The sequence below is a fragment of the Salvelinus sp. IW2-2015 genome, linkage group LG11, assembly GCF_002910315.2.
Source record: "Salvelinus sp. IW2-2015 linkage group LG11, ASM291031v2, whole genome shotgun sequence".
In the NCBI taxonomy this organism is placed as follows: domain Eukaryota; kingdom Metazoa; phylum Chordata; class Actinopteri; order Salmoniformes; family Salmonidae; genus Salvelinus; species Salvelinus sp. IW2-2015.
In genome coordinates this window covers 3,899,242-3,915,757 of record NC_036851.1, presented here as the reverse complement: position 1 = coordinate 3,915,757, position 16,516 = coordinate 3,899,242, and the positions used below count along the sequence as shown (strand labels likewise).

General features: G+C 40.2%; 1 protein-coding gene across 1 annotated transcript in view; it reads right to left on the bottom strand.

The window, feature by feature from the left end:
* The window catches only part of LOC111969673 (receptor-type tyrosine-protein phosphatase T-like), a 398,678-nt gene that overhangs the window by 65,759 nt on the left and 316,403 nt on the right, over positions 1 to 16,516 (bottom strand). Inside the window, exons 10-12 of the mRNA XM_070445814.1 lie at positions 7,203 to 7,404; positions 5,539 to 5,644; positions 475 to 748 (exon numbers count right to left, since the gene is read on the bottom strand). Of these exons, the coding sequence (XP_070301915.1) occupies positions 475 to 748; positions 5,539 to 5,644; positions 7,203 to 7,404 (582 nt within the window). The remainder of the gene's footprint in view (positions 1 to 474; positions 749 to 5,538; positions 5,645 to 7,202; positions 7,405 to 16,516) is intronic.

Sequence of the window (16,516 nt, the reverse complement as noted above, 5' to 3'; positions counted from 1 at the left end):
AAATAAGGGGAGCATGCACCCCGTAGTAAATTACACCTTCAAAAACTGAACTTGATATGATTCAAGATAGCGTGGGGAAAATGTGGTCTTTCATTATTCACTAAAAGGCTGAACAAAGACATTCCATTGAAAAAGAAAATCCCATCTGTATTAGGGTTGTCACAATACCAGTATCATGATACTACAATACTAAATTTGTTATGGCAAAGAGGATAACACAAAGCAGACCAAACTCTTTAGTCTTTTAAAAACCTGCTTTATGAAAATGACTCCAAATGACAGTAAGGCTGTTTGTTTCCAAAAGTACTGTTTTTCTCTCAAAATTAAGTCTGCTTCATGTTTTGTTTGCTTGTCATGATACTTCTGAGTATGGTGATACTGGTAGCGTGACAACCGTAATCTGTGTCTAGACAACATACAACAGCGATGGACATTGAACAGTGATGGATCTTAAAAGGAGGTATGACAGCTCACCCCATTGGCTTTGCTCAGGGCTTGGAAGTAAATGCTGTAGCTCTTGGACGAAGAGAGAGGGGGGTTCCAGTAGCCGTTGTAGGTCTTGTTGTCGCCTACGGTGAAGGGCTGAACCACAGTCAGGTAGGTGGGCGGGAGCTCCGCCGCAAAGTAGTGGGGCGAATTCAAGATGGAGGCATTCTTGAAGCTGACGGGGACGGGGAAGCACTCCTGCGCGTCAGCTGCCCGCCGTACCTTCTGCTTGCGTTCCTCTTTCACCACCAGCTGGTAGACACTGGGGAGAGAGCATAGGGCAAAGGTCAAGGGTCATCATCAGAGGTCTGACCAGTGTCTTCAGAAAGTATACACGCCGCTTGACTTTTTCCACATTTTGTTGTGTTACAAGGAGGGATTAACATTTATTTAATTGTCATTTTTTGACAACGATCTACACAAAATTCTATGTAATGTGAAAGTGGAAGAAAAATTCTTACATTTGGAAAAATGTAAGAAAAATAAAACAGTAATATATCTTGATTACATAGGTATTCAACCCCCTTAGTCAAAACATGTTAGAATCACCTTTGGCAGCGTCTACAGCTGTGAGACTTTTTGGGGAAGTCTATAAGAGCTTTGCACACCTGAATTGTACAATATTTGCACATTATTCAGCCATTTTCAAGTCATGCCGTGGATTTTCAAGACATTTAATTTTTTACAAAACTGTAACTAGGCCACTCAGGAACATTCAATGTCGTCTTGGTATGCAACTCCAGTGTATATTTGGCCTTGTGTTTCAGGTTATTGTCCTGCTGAAAGGGGAATTTCTCTCCCAGTGTCTGTTGGAAAGCAAACTGAACCAGGTTTTCTTCTGGGATTTTGCCTATGGTTAGCTCTATTCCGTTTCTTTTTATCCTAAATAAAACTAGTCCTTGCCGATGATGAGCATACCAATATGATGCAGTCACAACCATGCTTGAAAATATGAAAAGTGGTACTCAGTGATGTGTGGTGTTGGATTTGCTCCAAATATAACACGTTGTATTCAGGACATAAAGCTAATTTCTTTGCCACATTTTTCCAGTTTTACTATAGCGCCTTATTTCAAACATAATGCAATTTTTTGAATATTTGTATTCTGTACAGGTTTCAATCTTTTCACTCTGTTATTTAGGTTAGTATTGTGGAGTAACCACAATGTTGTTGATCCATTTTCTCCTATCGCAGCCATTAAACTCTGAAACTGTTTTAAAGTAAAAACACTGAGCGGTTTCCTTCCTCTCCAGCAACCGAGTTAGGAAGGACATGTGTAGCTTTGTAGTAACTGGGTGTATTGATACACCATCCAAAGTGTAATTAATGTTGAAAACCCTGAGCGGTTTCCTTCATCTCCGGCAATTGAGTTAGGAAGGACGCTTGTAGCTTTGTAGTGACTGGGTGAATTGATACACCATCCAAAGTGTAATTAATAACTTCACCATAGCCTCATAGTGAAAACCCTGAGCGGTTTCCTTCCTCTCTGGCAACTGAGTTTGGAAGGACGCTTGTAGCTTTGTAGTGACTGGGTGTATTGATACACCATCCAAAGTGTAATTAATAACTTCACCATGCTCAAACGAATATTCAATGTCTGCTTTAAACATTTTCACCCATCTTTGTGAGGCATTGGAAAACCTCCCTGTTTTTTGTTGTTGAATCTGTGTTTGAAATTCACTGCTCGAGTGAGGGACCTTACAGATAATTGTATGTGTGGGGTACAGAGATGAGATAGTCATTCAAACATCTTCTTAAACACTATTATTGCACACAGTGCAGCATTCAACTTATCAAGGCTTGCAATAACAAAAGGGTTGACTACTTATTGACTCAAGACATTTAATCTTTTCATTTGAATGAATTTGTAAAAATTACAAAAAACATCATTCCAATTTGACATTGAAGGGTATTGTGTGTGTGACACAACATCTCAATTGAATACATTTAAATGCAGGCTGTAACACAAGAAAATGTGGAAAAAGTCAAGGGTGGTGGATACTTTCTGAAGGCACTGTACGAAGCGTCTCAGAGTAGTAGTAGTGATCTAGGATCAGTTTGGTCTTTTAGATCAAAATGAATAAGATTACATGGACATGGGGTACCTGATTCTGTGTTAGCACTCGTATCCTAAGACGATTGATACATACGGCCCTAAACTCGACTCCGGGTTCCATAAGAAATGGGTTAAATATTGATTTAAAAATTAATTAATAAAAACAATTGAATTGAATAAGGAACTACCTAATGTCTGAATATATACATAGTGCTTTACATACAGAATGGGTTTGTAGTCTGTGTCGGGTCAGTTTAAAACGATATACAAAGTTTATCTGAGCAGAGAGAGGAGTCTTACTGCTGCTCTCTCTTAAGCGCCAATCAACTATTCATACCACTCCAAATCTACCACATGACTGTTTTCAAACTTTCAATTTGCTTTGCGATTAGTACGTTCATATCTCCAGTGTGAATTACATCACCTGCTGAAGATGTGGACTTTTAACCCCAAAAATAAATCATGTTTGGTGACCTTTTGGAAAATAATGGTAACTCCGTGGAAAAGTATATGTTATTTACTTTAAATTTAGAATAGAAACCAACATATAAATACAGACTCCTTTTGGGCAGTCATTTCTGTGAGGGACCAGTAGAGGGAAATCTACCCCTAATTAGAAGTGAGGAGCCAGAGGGAGCGGCTCTTTAAACTGGCCTTTTTTGAAAGGCCCTGTCAATGGAGAGGAAGATAATGAGTGGAGGGTTTGTTTCTGCACTGGGTTTCATGAATGGATAAGGACTTCTTTTGAGCCCTGGGGCGCTATAGTGGTCGTCCGCAATTACGTCCATCTATGCCAAGAACACACTTCACAATTATATGCAATTAGGGAAATGTATGTTTCTGTGAAGGACTAGGGCAAATTATCCTAGCCTCTAATTTGGCATCTTTCATATGGGATAATTGCTGATGACCAAAGGAGCGTGCACTTTTCTCTGACAGCAAATATCAATTTCAAACTAATGGCTTTCAGAGACCAAACAAGTGCATTGGAAAAATGGCTTAGTTGCATCCATATGTGTAGGATGGATGTAACAACAGCCCGGCTGTTCTTGTCATGAGCTTTTTTGGTAAACATTTTCATTAAAGCAGAGCTTTTATGTTATAGAGACCATTCTACTTTTTAAAGCATTATCTGTACAGTATGTGAAATGTAGGCTATCGTTATTTACAAAGTAATGACTTGTTTTCAACATAAAACAAACTATCTGCACTAACCCTATCTTGCACTGACTCTATGCACACTCACAAGACTATATATACACTCACTCACATACTTATTATTATCTATCCTGATGCCTAGTCACTTTACCCTGCCTTCATGTACATATCTTCCTTAAATACCTTATTATTATCTATCCTGATGCCTAGTCCCTTTACCCTGCATTCATGTACATATCTTACTCAATGACCTTATTATTATCTATCCTGATGCCTAGTCACTTTACCCTGCCTTCATGTACATATCTTCCTCAAATACCTTATTATTATCTATCCTGATGCCTAGTCCCTTTACCCTGCATTCATGTACATATCTTCCTCAAATACCTTATTATGATCTATCCTGATGCCTAGTCACTTTACCCAGCCTTCATGTACATATCTACCTCAAATACCTTATTATTATCTATCCTGATGCCTAGTCCCTTTACCCTGCATTCATGTACATATCTTCCTCAAATACATTATTATTATATATCCTGATGCCTAGTTACTTTAACCTGCTTTCCTGTACATATCTACCTCAAATACCTCTGCACATTGATCTGGTACTGGTACTCCCTGTATATAGCTCCATTCTTGTGTATTTTATTCGTCTTCTGTTACTATTTTTCTTTTAAGTATAATTTTTTAACTCTGCATCGTTGTGAAGAGCTCATAAGCAAGCATTTCACGGTTAAATGTGGCAATGAACATTATGCACTTAGGGGCATATTTGAAGTGTTTTACGAAAGGATTTAGTAGTTGATGAATCAGAAAATGTAATATAGCATGTATATTATATTATAGAATACTGTAAAGACCCTCTTGGATTTAAATTCCTATTTAGCAATTTCACAAGTGTATTATTCCCTTCAGATATTTCAATTCTATAAATCTACACAAGGCCTGGAAATATTGTTAGCCCAATAGCAAGTGCATAAGCATTTTCTTTCTGTCCAAATGCTAGCCCATAAGGGCAATTGAGGTATTCGGTTAACACTGGGAAATAGTTTCCTTCTGACTTGTTAGGTTGAGCACAAAATGTCCTATTTCAATTTGCACACACTAACCATATTTTCATGAATGTCAACAAACTGCTTGCGATTGATGTTCCTAAAACGGTTAAGCTGTTGTTCCAAGCCAACGGCCAGTAGTGTTGAATTGGCATAAGTGAGTATGTCGTGTCTGTTTTGTCAAGGCTATGTTTTCAAAACTGGAACTAAATGCGACGAAACTTTTAAAAGAACTGTGTTGCTCTGCCAACTACAATACAAATTGAACTTGATCCCCTTCATGCATTTTGCATACAAATTGCACTTATATGAATGACTGCTTCTAATACCTCAAAACACCCACAGGAAGAACAATAATTCAGTTTTTAATTTAGGAGATTCTGTGGACTTCGGTGAACCATTTCAAGGTGGGGATAAATATGAATTGGATTCTGTGCTTATAACTTGTCTTTTTTGAGAAAGAAAGGGGTAACACTTTAGTAAAAACCTGGGCAATTAGGCCTAAGCGTTAACTGCACTGTCATGTGTTGTGTATGAACAAATGAATTTCTTAGTGTGCAGATAAGCGGTTAAAACAATCAATATAGACAATTTAATATAAATTCTTTCCACACACCATTATTTTGCGAATCTGACACCTCCATATTGCCATGCTAAAAAAATGTGTGAGTTAGGCTTTATGCCAGAGTTTTCACATTTGAAGCAGACTAAGATGACGTTAACACTGCCAAAATAGAGACACTTGGACAAATAGAGACAGGACGTGATGTCATAGTGTGGTACCTGACGGGAGCTCCTCTGGACTGGGCAGGCTTCAGCAGAACTGTGATGGTGGTGTCCGTCTCGTTCAGAGGGGGCGTGTCTGTCTCGTACTCCGGCATCGATGGGGCTGGTGGGGAAAGATTCAGAGGGGATGAGATCAAGTAAGTGTTCATCAGGCCACGCCACGGAACACTTTTTAAATGTTATGCCACAAAAGACTAATATGCTTGAGTCTGTTTTAGTTACTTTTGTTTCTTAATGAACAAACCCTGTTGAATTCCTATCTTTAAAACACACTTGGTTCCCTCACATCATGGCAATAATGGATTTAGCCCTGTGATTGCTGAAGCTAATCCAGAACGGAGTATGGCTTACAGTAACAGTACATAGACTATGGAATAGGCTTAAGTCAATATTGTCCATGAAGCCATTGCTAAAGATTGACATTTTTAAAGATGTATCCTAACACAAGCATGTTGGTGTGAAAACCTTGCCCTATACACGTCACGATAGTGCCATCTCTTTAAAATGTCACGTCTTCATTATCTCCAAAACATTCATTGGACAACCTTGATTAGATAAACCAAGGCTGGAATTAGAAATGCCAATTCGTTCAGGAACCAAAGAGAAAGGTGTCGATGCTCCAGGCCGTCAAGGCTCTAGTCTATTGGATGACTGACAACTGAGACAGGGAATGTTTACTTTCAGAGATAAGAAGACAAATCCTTCATGCTTGTGTTACACCAATTCGATCTATGAATGTCAGGAATGACATGGTTCAAATGAATGTTGCACAATGATGAACAATGTTTGATTGCTACATTCTGTGTACTGTATGTGGGGTACGTTGTCATTCCAGTGATATTTTGACTGTCAGCAACAGCATTAAATTGGTGTGTCAATAACGTGGCAATCACGTGATTTTCTTCATCGCCAACTTTGTTTGATCTCAGCGTATAAATATATTACTCTACTCTAGCTTAATTTCTACAGTGAGACTCACGCTACTTCATTAATCATTCCCAGCATGTAATCCCTATATAGACATTTGAAAGGTCACTGTTTTACTGAAGTGTGTCCATTTAAAAAATATATATAATAATTTTTGAAGAATGAACAATAATATACTGGCCTTACAAGTCTTAGTCAGGTGTTCGAGCCTTGTTCTAAAATGTATTTTTTAGAAAACTTAGCATTTTACAATGTCACAGTGTTTGTTTTTTACTTTCATATAACATACAAAAGGAAAAAGGAGAACAAAACTGCTATGGTACGATGGTGCACGGAATTTCTGTCGTAGTTGTCATGTGTGCTCCCTCTCCGGCCTCTAGGTCACCAGGCTGCCCGTTTATGGTGCACACCTGTCACCAGCATTACGCACATTTGTGCATAATGACACTCACCTGGACTCCATCACCTCCTTGATTACCTGCTATTTATATGTCACTCCCTTTTGTTTCTTCCCGAGTTGTCATTGTTCCTGTTCCAGTGTAATGTCTGTGCGTTGTTTGTGTTTCTTGTTTTGTATTTAGTTGCGTTTATTTATGAAAACACTCACTCGCTGAACTTGCTTCCCGACTCTCAGCGTACATCGTTACAGTAGTGCTTGCTGTTGTATGTATGTGAACTTCTGATACCAACGTAACACCACTATTAAGACTATCTGCTCTGAACAAGTCTCTCACCTGCTATCTTGGTGGCAATGCGGGTGGTAACAGGGGGTCCAAAACCTTTGTTGGTGCTGGCTTTGAGGGTGAAGAAGTAGGTGGTGCCCGGGTAGAGCCCCACAAACAGGTGGTGGGTCTCGTTGCGTAGCTTGAACACCCTGCCGCGCTGGGTGGTCAGGTCTGCACTGGGGTCCAAGGAGCTCAGAGCCTTATAGGTGATCTGTAAGAACAGAGAGAAAAAAGTAACACTATGGGTGGGTTGCAGCAACATGGATTAACTCTAAAACTGGGTTAAATCAAGGGTTTATATATTAATCTTGTTGCACCAAATGCTAAACCTAGTTTAAATTCAGTGGCGGAAAAAGTACTCAATTTTCATACTTGAGTAAAAGTAAAAATATCTTTATAGAAAATGACTCAAGTGAAAGTCACCCAGTAAAATACTACTTAAGTAGAAGTCTAAAAGTATTTGGTTTTAAATATACTTAAGTATCAAAAGTAAACGTAAAAGTACAAATAATTAAGCAAACCAGACGGCACAATTTTTTTTTTTTTTTTACAGATAGCCACGGTCACACTCCAACACTCAGACACATTTTAAGAACCAAGCATTTGTGTTTAGTGAGTCCTCCAGATCAGAGGCAGTAGGGATGACCAGGGATGTTCTCTTTATAAGTGTGCGAATTAGACAATTTTCTGTCCTGCTAAGCATTCAAAATGTAACAAGCACTTTTGTGGGCCAGGGAAAATGTATGGAGTAAAAAGCACATAATTTTCTTCAGGAATGTACTGTAGTGAAGTAGAAGTAGTCAAAAATATAAATAGTAAAGTACAGATACCCTTAAAAACAACAACATTTAGATTAGATGATGGATTTAATCAGAGGTGTAAAGTACTTAAGAAAAATACTTTAATCTAAGTTTAGTTTTCACTTTAAACCTTTTTTATATAAACTTAGATTGGAGGTTAATTCTGAACTGCCACTTGAGGTGGTTTAACTGATAAAAGGCAGCATATCTGTGGAGAGACCAAAACTACAGTTCCTCTCAGAACAATTAGAGACAGGTTGAATCCTGAGTTTATGATAATGATGAGTTTTCAAGGAGATACAACTTCTCCAAAAACTCTGTAATGCAACTGGGAAGAAAGGTTGCACAAACCATTAAGCTTTGTAGTGATAGGAACGTGGCTGTACCCCCACTACTTCAGCTCCTGGTGACCCTACAGTTCTACGCAACTGGATGTTTCCAGATGGTGGATGGGGATCTTTTTGGACTCCAACAAGTCAACCATCTGCAGGATTGTAGTCCGAGTGTCCAGTGCTATTGCCGGTCTGAAGAATCAGTACATAAGGTTGAATCCTACAGAGGAAACAGCAGCTGGATTTTACAGGAGAGCTAGATTCTTAGGTGTACCAGGGGCAATAGACTGCCCTGCCTCTCCACTGCCGCATCCTTTTTGGCTTTCTCTTTGACATTTTTCCAGCGCGCCTTCATCCGATTTGGGTCCCTCTTCTCTTAAATCCGTATCAATCCATGAAATCTGTTGCATAATACGGCCATGGGGTCTTCCTTCTTTTTGACAGTCGTGTTGAGTCTTTTTATCCTCTATCTTAGCAAATTCCTCCATCAGCTCCGACAATTGTTTTTTTCATAAGCAGAGTTTGAACTTCTTTGACATGCAATGATCAGGTGGCTAGCGAACAAATAATAAAGGGCTAAATAACGTTAAGTAATGACAATAACACATTATATTTTATGCTAACTAGCTTGGTTTATAAACTAGCTAGCTAAAGTAGCTAACGTTAGCTAAAGAACGAGTTTTCTGTCTACTACTGGCAAATAACAGATTTTATTTCAAATCGGCCAACCCATAAGAACCTTTCACAATGGAGTTGCAACAGTGCTACATTGCTACTTTTTTATCAAGGAACAGCAACTTTCTGGCCTCATTTGTCAAGTAGGCTAGCAACTTCGTTTCAACTCATGAAATACCTCATATATTGGTGTAACATGTCACTAATCATAGTTTAAAACTAAAAATCATAGATTTACTGATCCAGATTCAAAATGAAGTGGTGCAACACATCTCTGATTAATTATAAACCTACATTTACGAAACCTAGATGAGCTCTAATCCTAGATTAATTTAAACCATGTTGGTGCAACCCACTCTATATCCTATGAACAAAATGTATTTAAATTGCATTCTATCATGCAGTATAGTGCATTATTAAACATCATATAAGCACTCATAACAGACCATTGCAATAATAGCCTTCAAAGGCAATGAACACAATTGGTTCATACCAAAGTTGTGTCCCTAGTTTTACATAAATGTTTCAAGAAGCTAAGCGTATGTCGCATGTCACTACTTCAAAAGGAGAAGCATTTTAATCAAAATGCATTTTTTGTCAGAAATGCCTTCTGGAGCATGTGAACTTTCTTAGTAACAAACTTGTATTCCATCTGTAAATACGAATAAAATTGTTAAATTTCGAGCCTAGTTGGTTTAGCCATGGAAAAAAACAGGAACCTTCCTGCTAGCCATGATTGGCTGAGAAAATGGATGGGCTGGACATGCCGAGATATGAGTTCTGATTGGTTGGCCATGTAGCTAGCTTCTGTCTATAACATGAGCTGCTCAGTATGTGTAGATATTCCTTGCTACCATGGCTTTTTTGAAAGATATAACGTTAGCCAACTACAAAAGTGTTGCTACTGCTCTCAACAACATTGCTATCTTGAATTTAGCTGGCTCTATTGACAAGCATCAGTGTGAAATAGTTGTGATGGACTACTTTATACACATGGTCAGTGTTAACCAGAGTGACTTGACACAACGGGCCAAACAACCTGTAGCTACAAAAAATATTTGGATATTATATATTTCTAATTTTGTCAGAAATTAATTTTCATTGCAAGTTAAAGCCTACTGTTCGCTAGCTAGCTGGCTTGCTAGCTAACGTTACGTGTATGATTTGTGTAGTAATATTATTCATATCTCAGAAATCCATTTGCATTGCTAGTTATAGCCTAATGTTAGCTAGCTAGCTAACATTGAACCTAGTTGGTTAGCTTTAGCTACTTGCATATTCATGCTACATGACAATCAGTTTGTACTGTAGCTATGGGTTGAGATTATGGTTCATTGTTTAGCTGGGTAGCTACATGTCTAAACTAAAGACTCCACTTTGTCAGATGATTACATGACCCATAAAGTTAGCCAGATGTGTCTGGGGGTGATAATGGCCATCTATTGTAAACAATTGTAACCCATCCACTTTGTTAAATGTGGCTGGGGGGTGGCTATAGCATTTCTTTSACATTACTTTTAGACAAGTGTGTCTGGGCAAGCATCATCTAATAATTATAAGATATTTAATTAATATTTTTATCTGGACATATTCTTAATATTGCTACTATGCAAATATGCAAGTAACCATTGCTGAAAAGGTGTAGACAAACAAGAGCTCTCCAGTAGGTGTACCGAAAATATTCAAGGTCCATTTTCTCAAAAGTGGGGTTACAAGTTTATCAACTTTTAAAGCAGATTAACTTCCCATTGTTCCTCAATAGCAGTGTATGATATACCATTTTGTAGCTCTGAGTCTCTACTCTTTATCAATGTACAAAAAACAATTTAAAATTTTGCTACATAAGACCCATTTGAGCCGGTCAGTCACAAATGTGGGCCTGCAAGCTTCTTTTTTCCAGTGCTTTCGGAAACACCGTCATTCAGGATGACCAACATTGCAAACAGTAAACGTTACCTTAATTGGTTTGATAGCGCCTAGTGACAAGCTGTCCTACTGTAAATAGAGAGGAAATGCAGGATAGAAAGGTAAACACGGTGGTTGGCTAATTGGTACCAATCCCCAAAATAGTATGTGATTTAAGGAATTATTTCTATCCACAACACACAATATTGTCCTTTTCGGGCATATGCATTGTTTTAAAATAGTGAAGGAGAATATAATGGCAATGTCAATTCTATTGGTCCTACCAGTGAGTTTCCGTCTCCATTCAAATTATCTCCACAGTGCTGTGTGCCACGGCAATGAAATACTGGCAATACATTACAACAGAAATATTGACGGCGTCAAAACAATCAGGCTGCACTTCCATAACCACAAACATCCAAACACATGGCCTGTATTTATTTGTATTTTTTTACCGGTGGAGATTGATGTTTGGGTAAATTGATGTCTACAGGGTTGCGAGCAATAAAAACATTTTAGACTGATGTTTCACAGATCACAACTCCATTATAAAATTCAAATCAAACCAATTGACAGCTCAGTGCCTGCTGGCAGCTAGGCCAGTCGTGGCTTGAAAGGCTTTCATGGTAAGTGCTGGATCCGGCTATGTCCCGAGACCGTGTTGCACTGACCACAGGCAAATAAGCAGTTGGGGGAAGACAAGCCCAGAAAGCAAAAAAACTGAAATGATAAGGAGAGTGTGTGTGTGTGTGTGTGTGTGTGGGGGGGGGGGGTCATCCAGAGTTGTGTCCTATATAAGCCTTTTTGAAACCTGTCATTGTAGACCTCCAGACAAAGCTGGGCCAAAATTATGTAATATGAATATGGGTCTGGAGCCGTATAGACGTTGGGTGTGTGATTGGTGGTCCTTGGTTATGTGAGAGAGTGGGCTAGGGTGAGTCAGACTTCAGCAGCTGTCAGACATCATGGGGGTGTTTTAAAGGCTGCTGGCTAATCTAGACTGATTAGCATAAGTCCTCATCAAGCCACTAATGGCTTGCAGGATTTCCAAGCTCGATAAAGAGTCGTAAAGGAACTGAAACTGAAACAAATGGAGTCTTCCTGTAGACGTGGTTTCCTAATTCCTTTCCTAGCTATAATTTATGCAATAAAGTTTAGGTTAACTGGTTCACAACACTTTAAAATTGTGTTCACCAATTGATTAAGCATTTATTTTCGCAAGGCATCCGTTTGAGTTGACAAGCATCCACTATTGAATGCATGGCAGCAATAAATCTTTCCTTGTTGTTGTGCTTCAATAGACTGTCCCCATTGCCATCGAGGTTCTATCTGCTGWCACCAGTCCTTACATTGGATACAAACGTCAGTGAAAAATGTATATTTGTGATATATTTATAGTGTAATTTCAGGCAGCAACACAACACATTGACTCAGGAAGTCCTACTGCCATCAACACCCTTCCATTTTATACCCGCCAGGGCTGCAGTGAGACTGCGTTGCTCATAATAAATACCTGAAATCAATATTTATTCATGGAGACTCTTACTCAGACTTGTAAAATATTATCCCCAAATATTTGTTGCTTTAGTTTGGGTGTGAATGCGTATTCCTCTGGCTCTCCTTCTCGTTGGTTGATATACTCAGCAGGGAGGCGTAATAAAGCAGAGMTAGTTTACTGCCCTATGAAACAGCAGACGCCCACCGAGGCACTGCACTGTGGATAATGGAGAGACTACGTCTGTGGAATAACTCGTCGCCGATACGAGAGATGGATGCCAACAAATAAGGACGCTGTACCAAACAGCAGCACACATAAATAAAAGCAAAAGACACAGGGCAATGTGTCTTTTTGTTTAATGGTAGAGTTCGGGGAAAGTGACAGTTACTGCTGTTGTTTGAGGTTTCAATTGGTTCATAGTTCCTTACTCAACTTTAACTTTTGTTAGTGACAAGTTCGGTCTGAATAAAACATCTATATAATACAGTATGCCCTACAAATTGAAATGGGCTAAACCAAATAAATATTATTTTACATTTTTTATTAGAAATAAGAACATTCAAGAATAGGACAGTGGTTTCAATTGTTGGGACATTAATATATTTGCTTCAAAACCCCCGCAATCTATGAAAAGTCTACAAAATGCCATAGCAACAATGGCCTCAATCTATAAATGTTTCCACCTCGGGGACAAAGGAGAGGACAGTTTCAAAAGCTACAAGGCAATCAATGGTCTTCCATTATCCATTCATGTCCATTCAGTTATCTTGTATAGGAAGCCTTTTCAGTGTCACACTAGATACAAATCAAGAGGGAATGATGCTGATGCATTTGGGGAAAGAGAGGCTACAATGTGGGGAGGAAATGATCGGTCTCTATAATATACGAATAATAAAATATACCATTTGAAAAGACACATTTATCCAGAGTGACTCACAATACGTGAGTGCATACATTTTGAGGATGTGTATGTGATCCCTGCAGGAATTTAACCTACGACCTTGGCGTTACCAGCCCCATGGTCTAACCAACCACGCAGAATCACATTGTCTGCCTGGGCACGTTATCATTGGAGTTGGGGTGGCTGCCTGGCTGCAGTAGGGGCAGGTGACACAGCTGCTATATGGCTACCAGCTCGGGGCAAGGTAGCAAATCCACTCCACTCAGGCCATTAGCGAACAGTTAAAAGGCAGGCCTGTAATTGAGTTGGGCAAGTGTAAAGTTGCTCAGCTTGTCCATCCATCCCTCCGTTGTCCCTGGYAAACAGGGACAAATGGGGTGCCGTTTGTAGCATGCCATTTGTTGTGAAACAGATTAATTACGAGGCACAAAATGTTTACATTTTGTAGCATCTGTTACATTACATACAGCATGTTATAAAACGACATCACATGAGGGTACAACTGGATACAGCTCCAAAGTTTTACAGAAGAGACTTGGATGTCACAGTGGTCCTTACAAGATTGGCTAGGGGAGCTTGCACACATTTACAGTACTGTGTGTCTAGGGAAAGATGCAAAGGGAGGGAAAGTATTGATGCCAGAGAACTGTCACAAAGTGAAGCGAGACGACAAAGGAAGATTCTGTGTGGATTTGGACACAGTGTGGATTTGTGTGGATTTGGACACAGATTGATATTAWTTGTATGTACAACACTGCACATTGAGAGACAAGAGAAGAGCTGTCATTTGATGACTGCTACGTACACAGTTAGCTTAGACTAGAAGGGTAGAACTCGCAATGCACAATCAACTGTTTTATCCGTTTGTTATGTCACTTGTCCATGAGGTGGTTGTGCTAACGAAATGTTTGTGCCTCTAGTTCCGACAGTGCAGCAATATCTAACAATTTCACGACAAATACCAAATACACACAAATCTATGTAAAGGAATGAAATTAAGAATATATAAATATARGGACGAGCAACGTCAGAGCGGCATAGACTAAGATACAGTAGATAGTATAGAATACAGTATATACATATGAGATGAYTAATGCAAGATATGTAAACATTATTAAAGTGACCAATGATTTCAAGTAGGCAGCAGTCTCTCTGTGCTAGTGATGGCTATTTAACAGTATGATGGCCTTGAGATAGAAGCTGTTTGTCTGTCTCTCGGTCCCAGCTTTGATGCACCTGTACTGGCCTCGCCTTCTGGATCATAGCGGGGTGAACAAGCATTGGCTCGGGTGGTTGTTGTCCTTGATGATCTTTTTGGCCTTCCTGTGACATCGGGTGGTGTAGGTGTRCTGGAGGGCTGATGAGCCTTCTTCACAACACTGTCTGGGTGGGTGAACCATTTCAATTTGTCAGTGATATGTACGTCGAGGAACTTAAAACATTCCACCTTCTCCACTGTGGTCCCGTCCATGTGGATAGGGGGGGTGTTCATTCTGCTGTTTCCTGAAGTCCACGATAATCTCCTTAGTTTTGTTGACGTTGAGTGAGAGGTTATTTTCCGGATACCACACTCCCAGAGCCCTCACCTCCTCCCTGTAGGCTGTCTCGTCGCTGTTGGTAATCAAGCCTACTACTGTTGTGTGGTCTGCAAACTTGATGATTGAGTTGGAGGCGTGCATGGCCACGCAGTAATGGGTGAAKAGGGAGTACAGGAMGGGGCTGAGCACGCACCCTTGTGGGGRCACAGTGTTCAGGARCAGCGAAGTGGAGATGTTGTTTCCTACCTTCACCACCTGGGGGCGGCCCGTCAAAAYGTCCAGGACACACTTGCACAGGGCGGGTTTCAGACCCAGGGTCTCGAGCTTAATGATGAGCTTGGAGGGTACTATGGTGTTGAATGCTGAGCTATAGTCAATGAACAGCATTCTTACATAGGTATTCCTCTTGTCCAGATGGGATAGGGCTAGTGTGCTGTGTGATGGCGATTTCATCGTCTGTTGACCTATTGGGGCATTAAGCAAATTGAAGTGGGTCTAGGGTGACAGGTGGTGATATGATCCTTGACTAGTCTCTCAAAACACTTCATGATGACAGAAGTGAGTGCTACGTGGCTATAGTCATTTAGTTCAGTTACCTTTGCATTCTTGGGTAAAGGAACAATGGTGGCCATCTTGAAAGCATGTGGGGACAGCAGACTGGGATAGGGAGAGATTGAATATGTCCGTAAACACACCAGCCAGCTGGTCTGCGCATGCTCTGAGGATGCGGCTAGGGATGCCGTTTGGGCTGCCAGCCTTGCGAGGGTTAACACGTTTAAATGTCTTAGCATGGAGAAGGAAAGCCCACAGTCCTTGGTAGCTGGCCGCCTCGGTGGCACTGTGTTATCCTCAAAGCAGGCAAAGAAGGTGTTTAGCTTGTCCGGAAGCAAGACGTCGGTGTCTGCGTCGTGGCTGGTTTTCCTTTTGTAATCCGTGATTGTCTGTAGATCCTGCCACATATGTCTTGTGTCTGAGTCATTGAATTGCGACTCTTTGTCTAACGTTGTCTCTATACTGACGTTTTGCCTGTTTGATTGCCTTGTGGAGGGAATGACTACTCTGTTTGTACTCTGCCATATTCCCAGTCACCTTGCCATGGTTACATGCAGTGGTTCGCGCTTTCAGTTTTGAGTGAATGCTGCCAACGATACATGGTTTCTGCTTAGGGTAGGTTTTAATAGTCACAGTGGGTACAACATCTCCTATACACTTCTTGATAAACTCAGTAATCGTCTCGGTATATACATCAATATTATTCTCTGAAGCTACCCGGAACATATCCCAGCCCACGTGATCAAAACAATCTTGAAATGTGGATTCCGATTGGTCAGACCAGTGTTGAATAGTCCTTAGCACGGGTACTTCCTGTTTGAGTTTCCGCCTATAGGAAGGGAGGAGCAAAATGGAGTCGTGGTCAGATTTGCCGAAAGGAGGGCGGGGGAGGGCCTTGTATGCATCCTGGAAGTTGGAATAACAATGGTTGAGTGTTTTTCCAGCGCGAGTACTACAGTCAATATGCTGATCGAATTTAGGTAGCCTTTTCCTCAACTTGCTTTGTTGAAGTCCCCAGATACAATAAATGCAGCCTCAGGATATATGGTTTTGTCACGCCCTGACCTTAGAGAGCCTTTTTATTGTCTATGTTGGTTAGATCAGGGTGTGACTAGGGTGGGT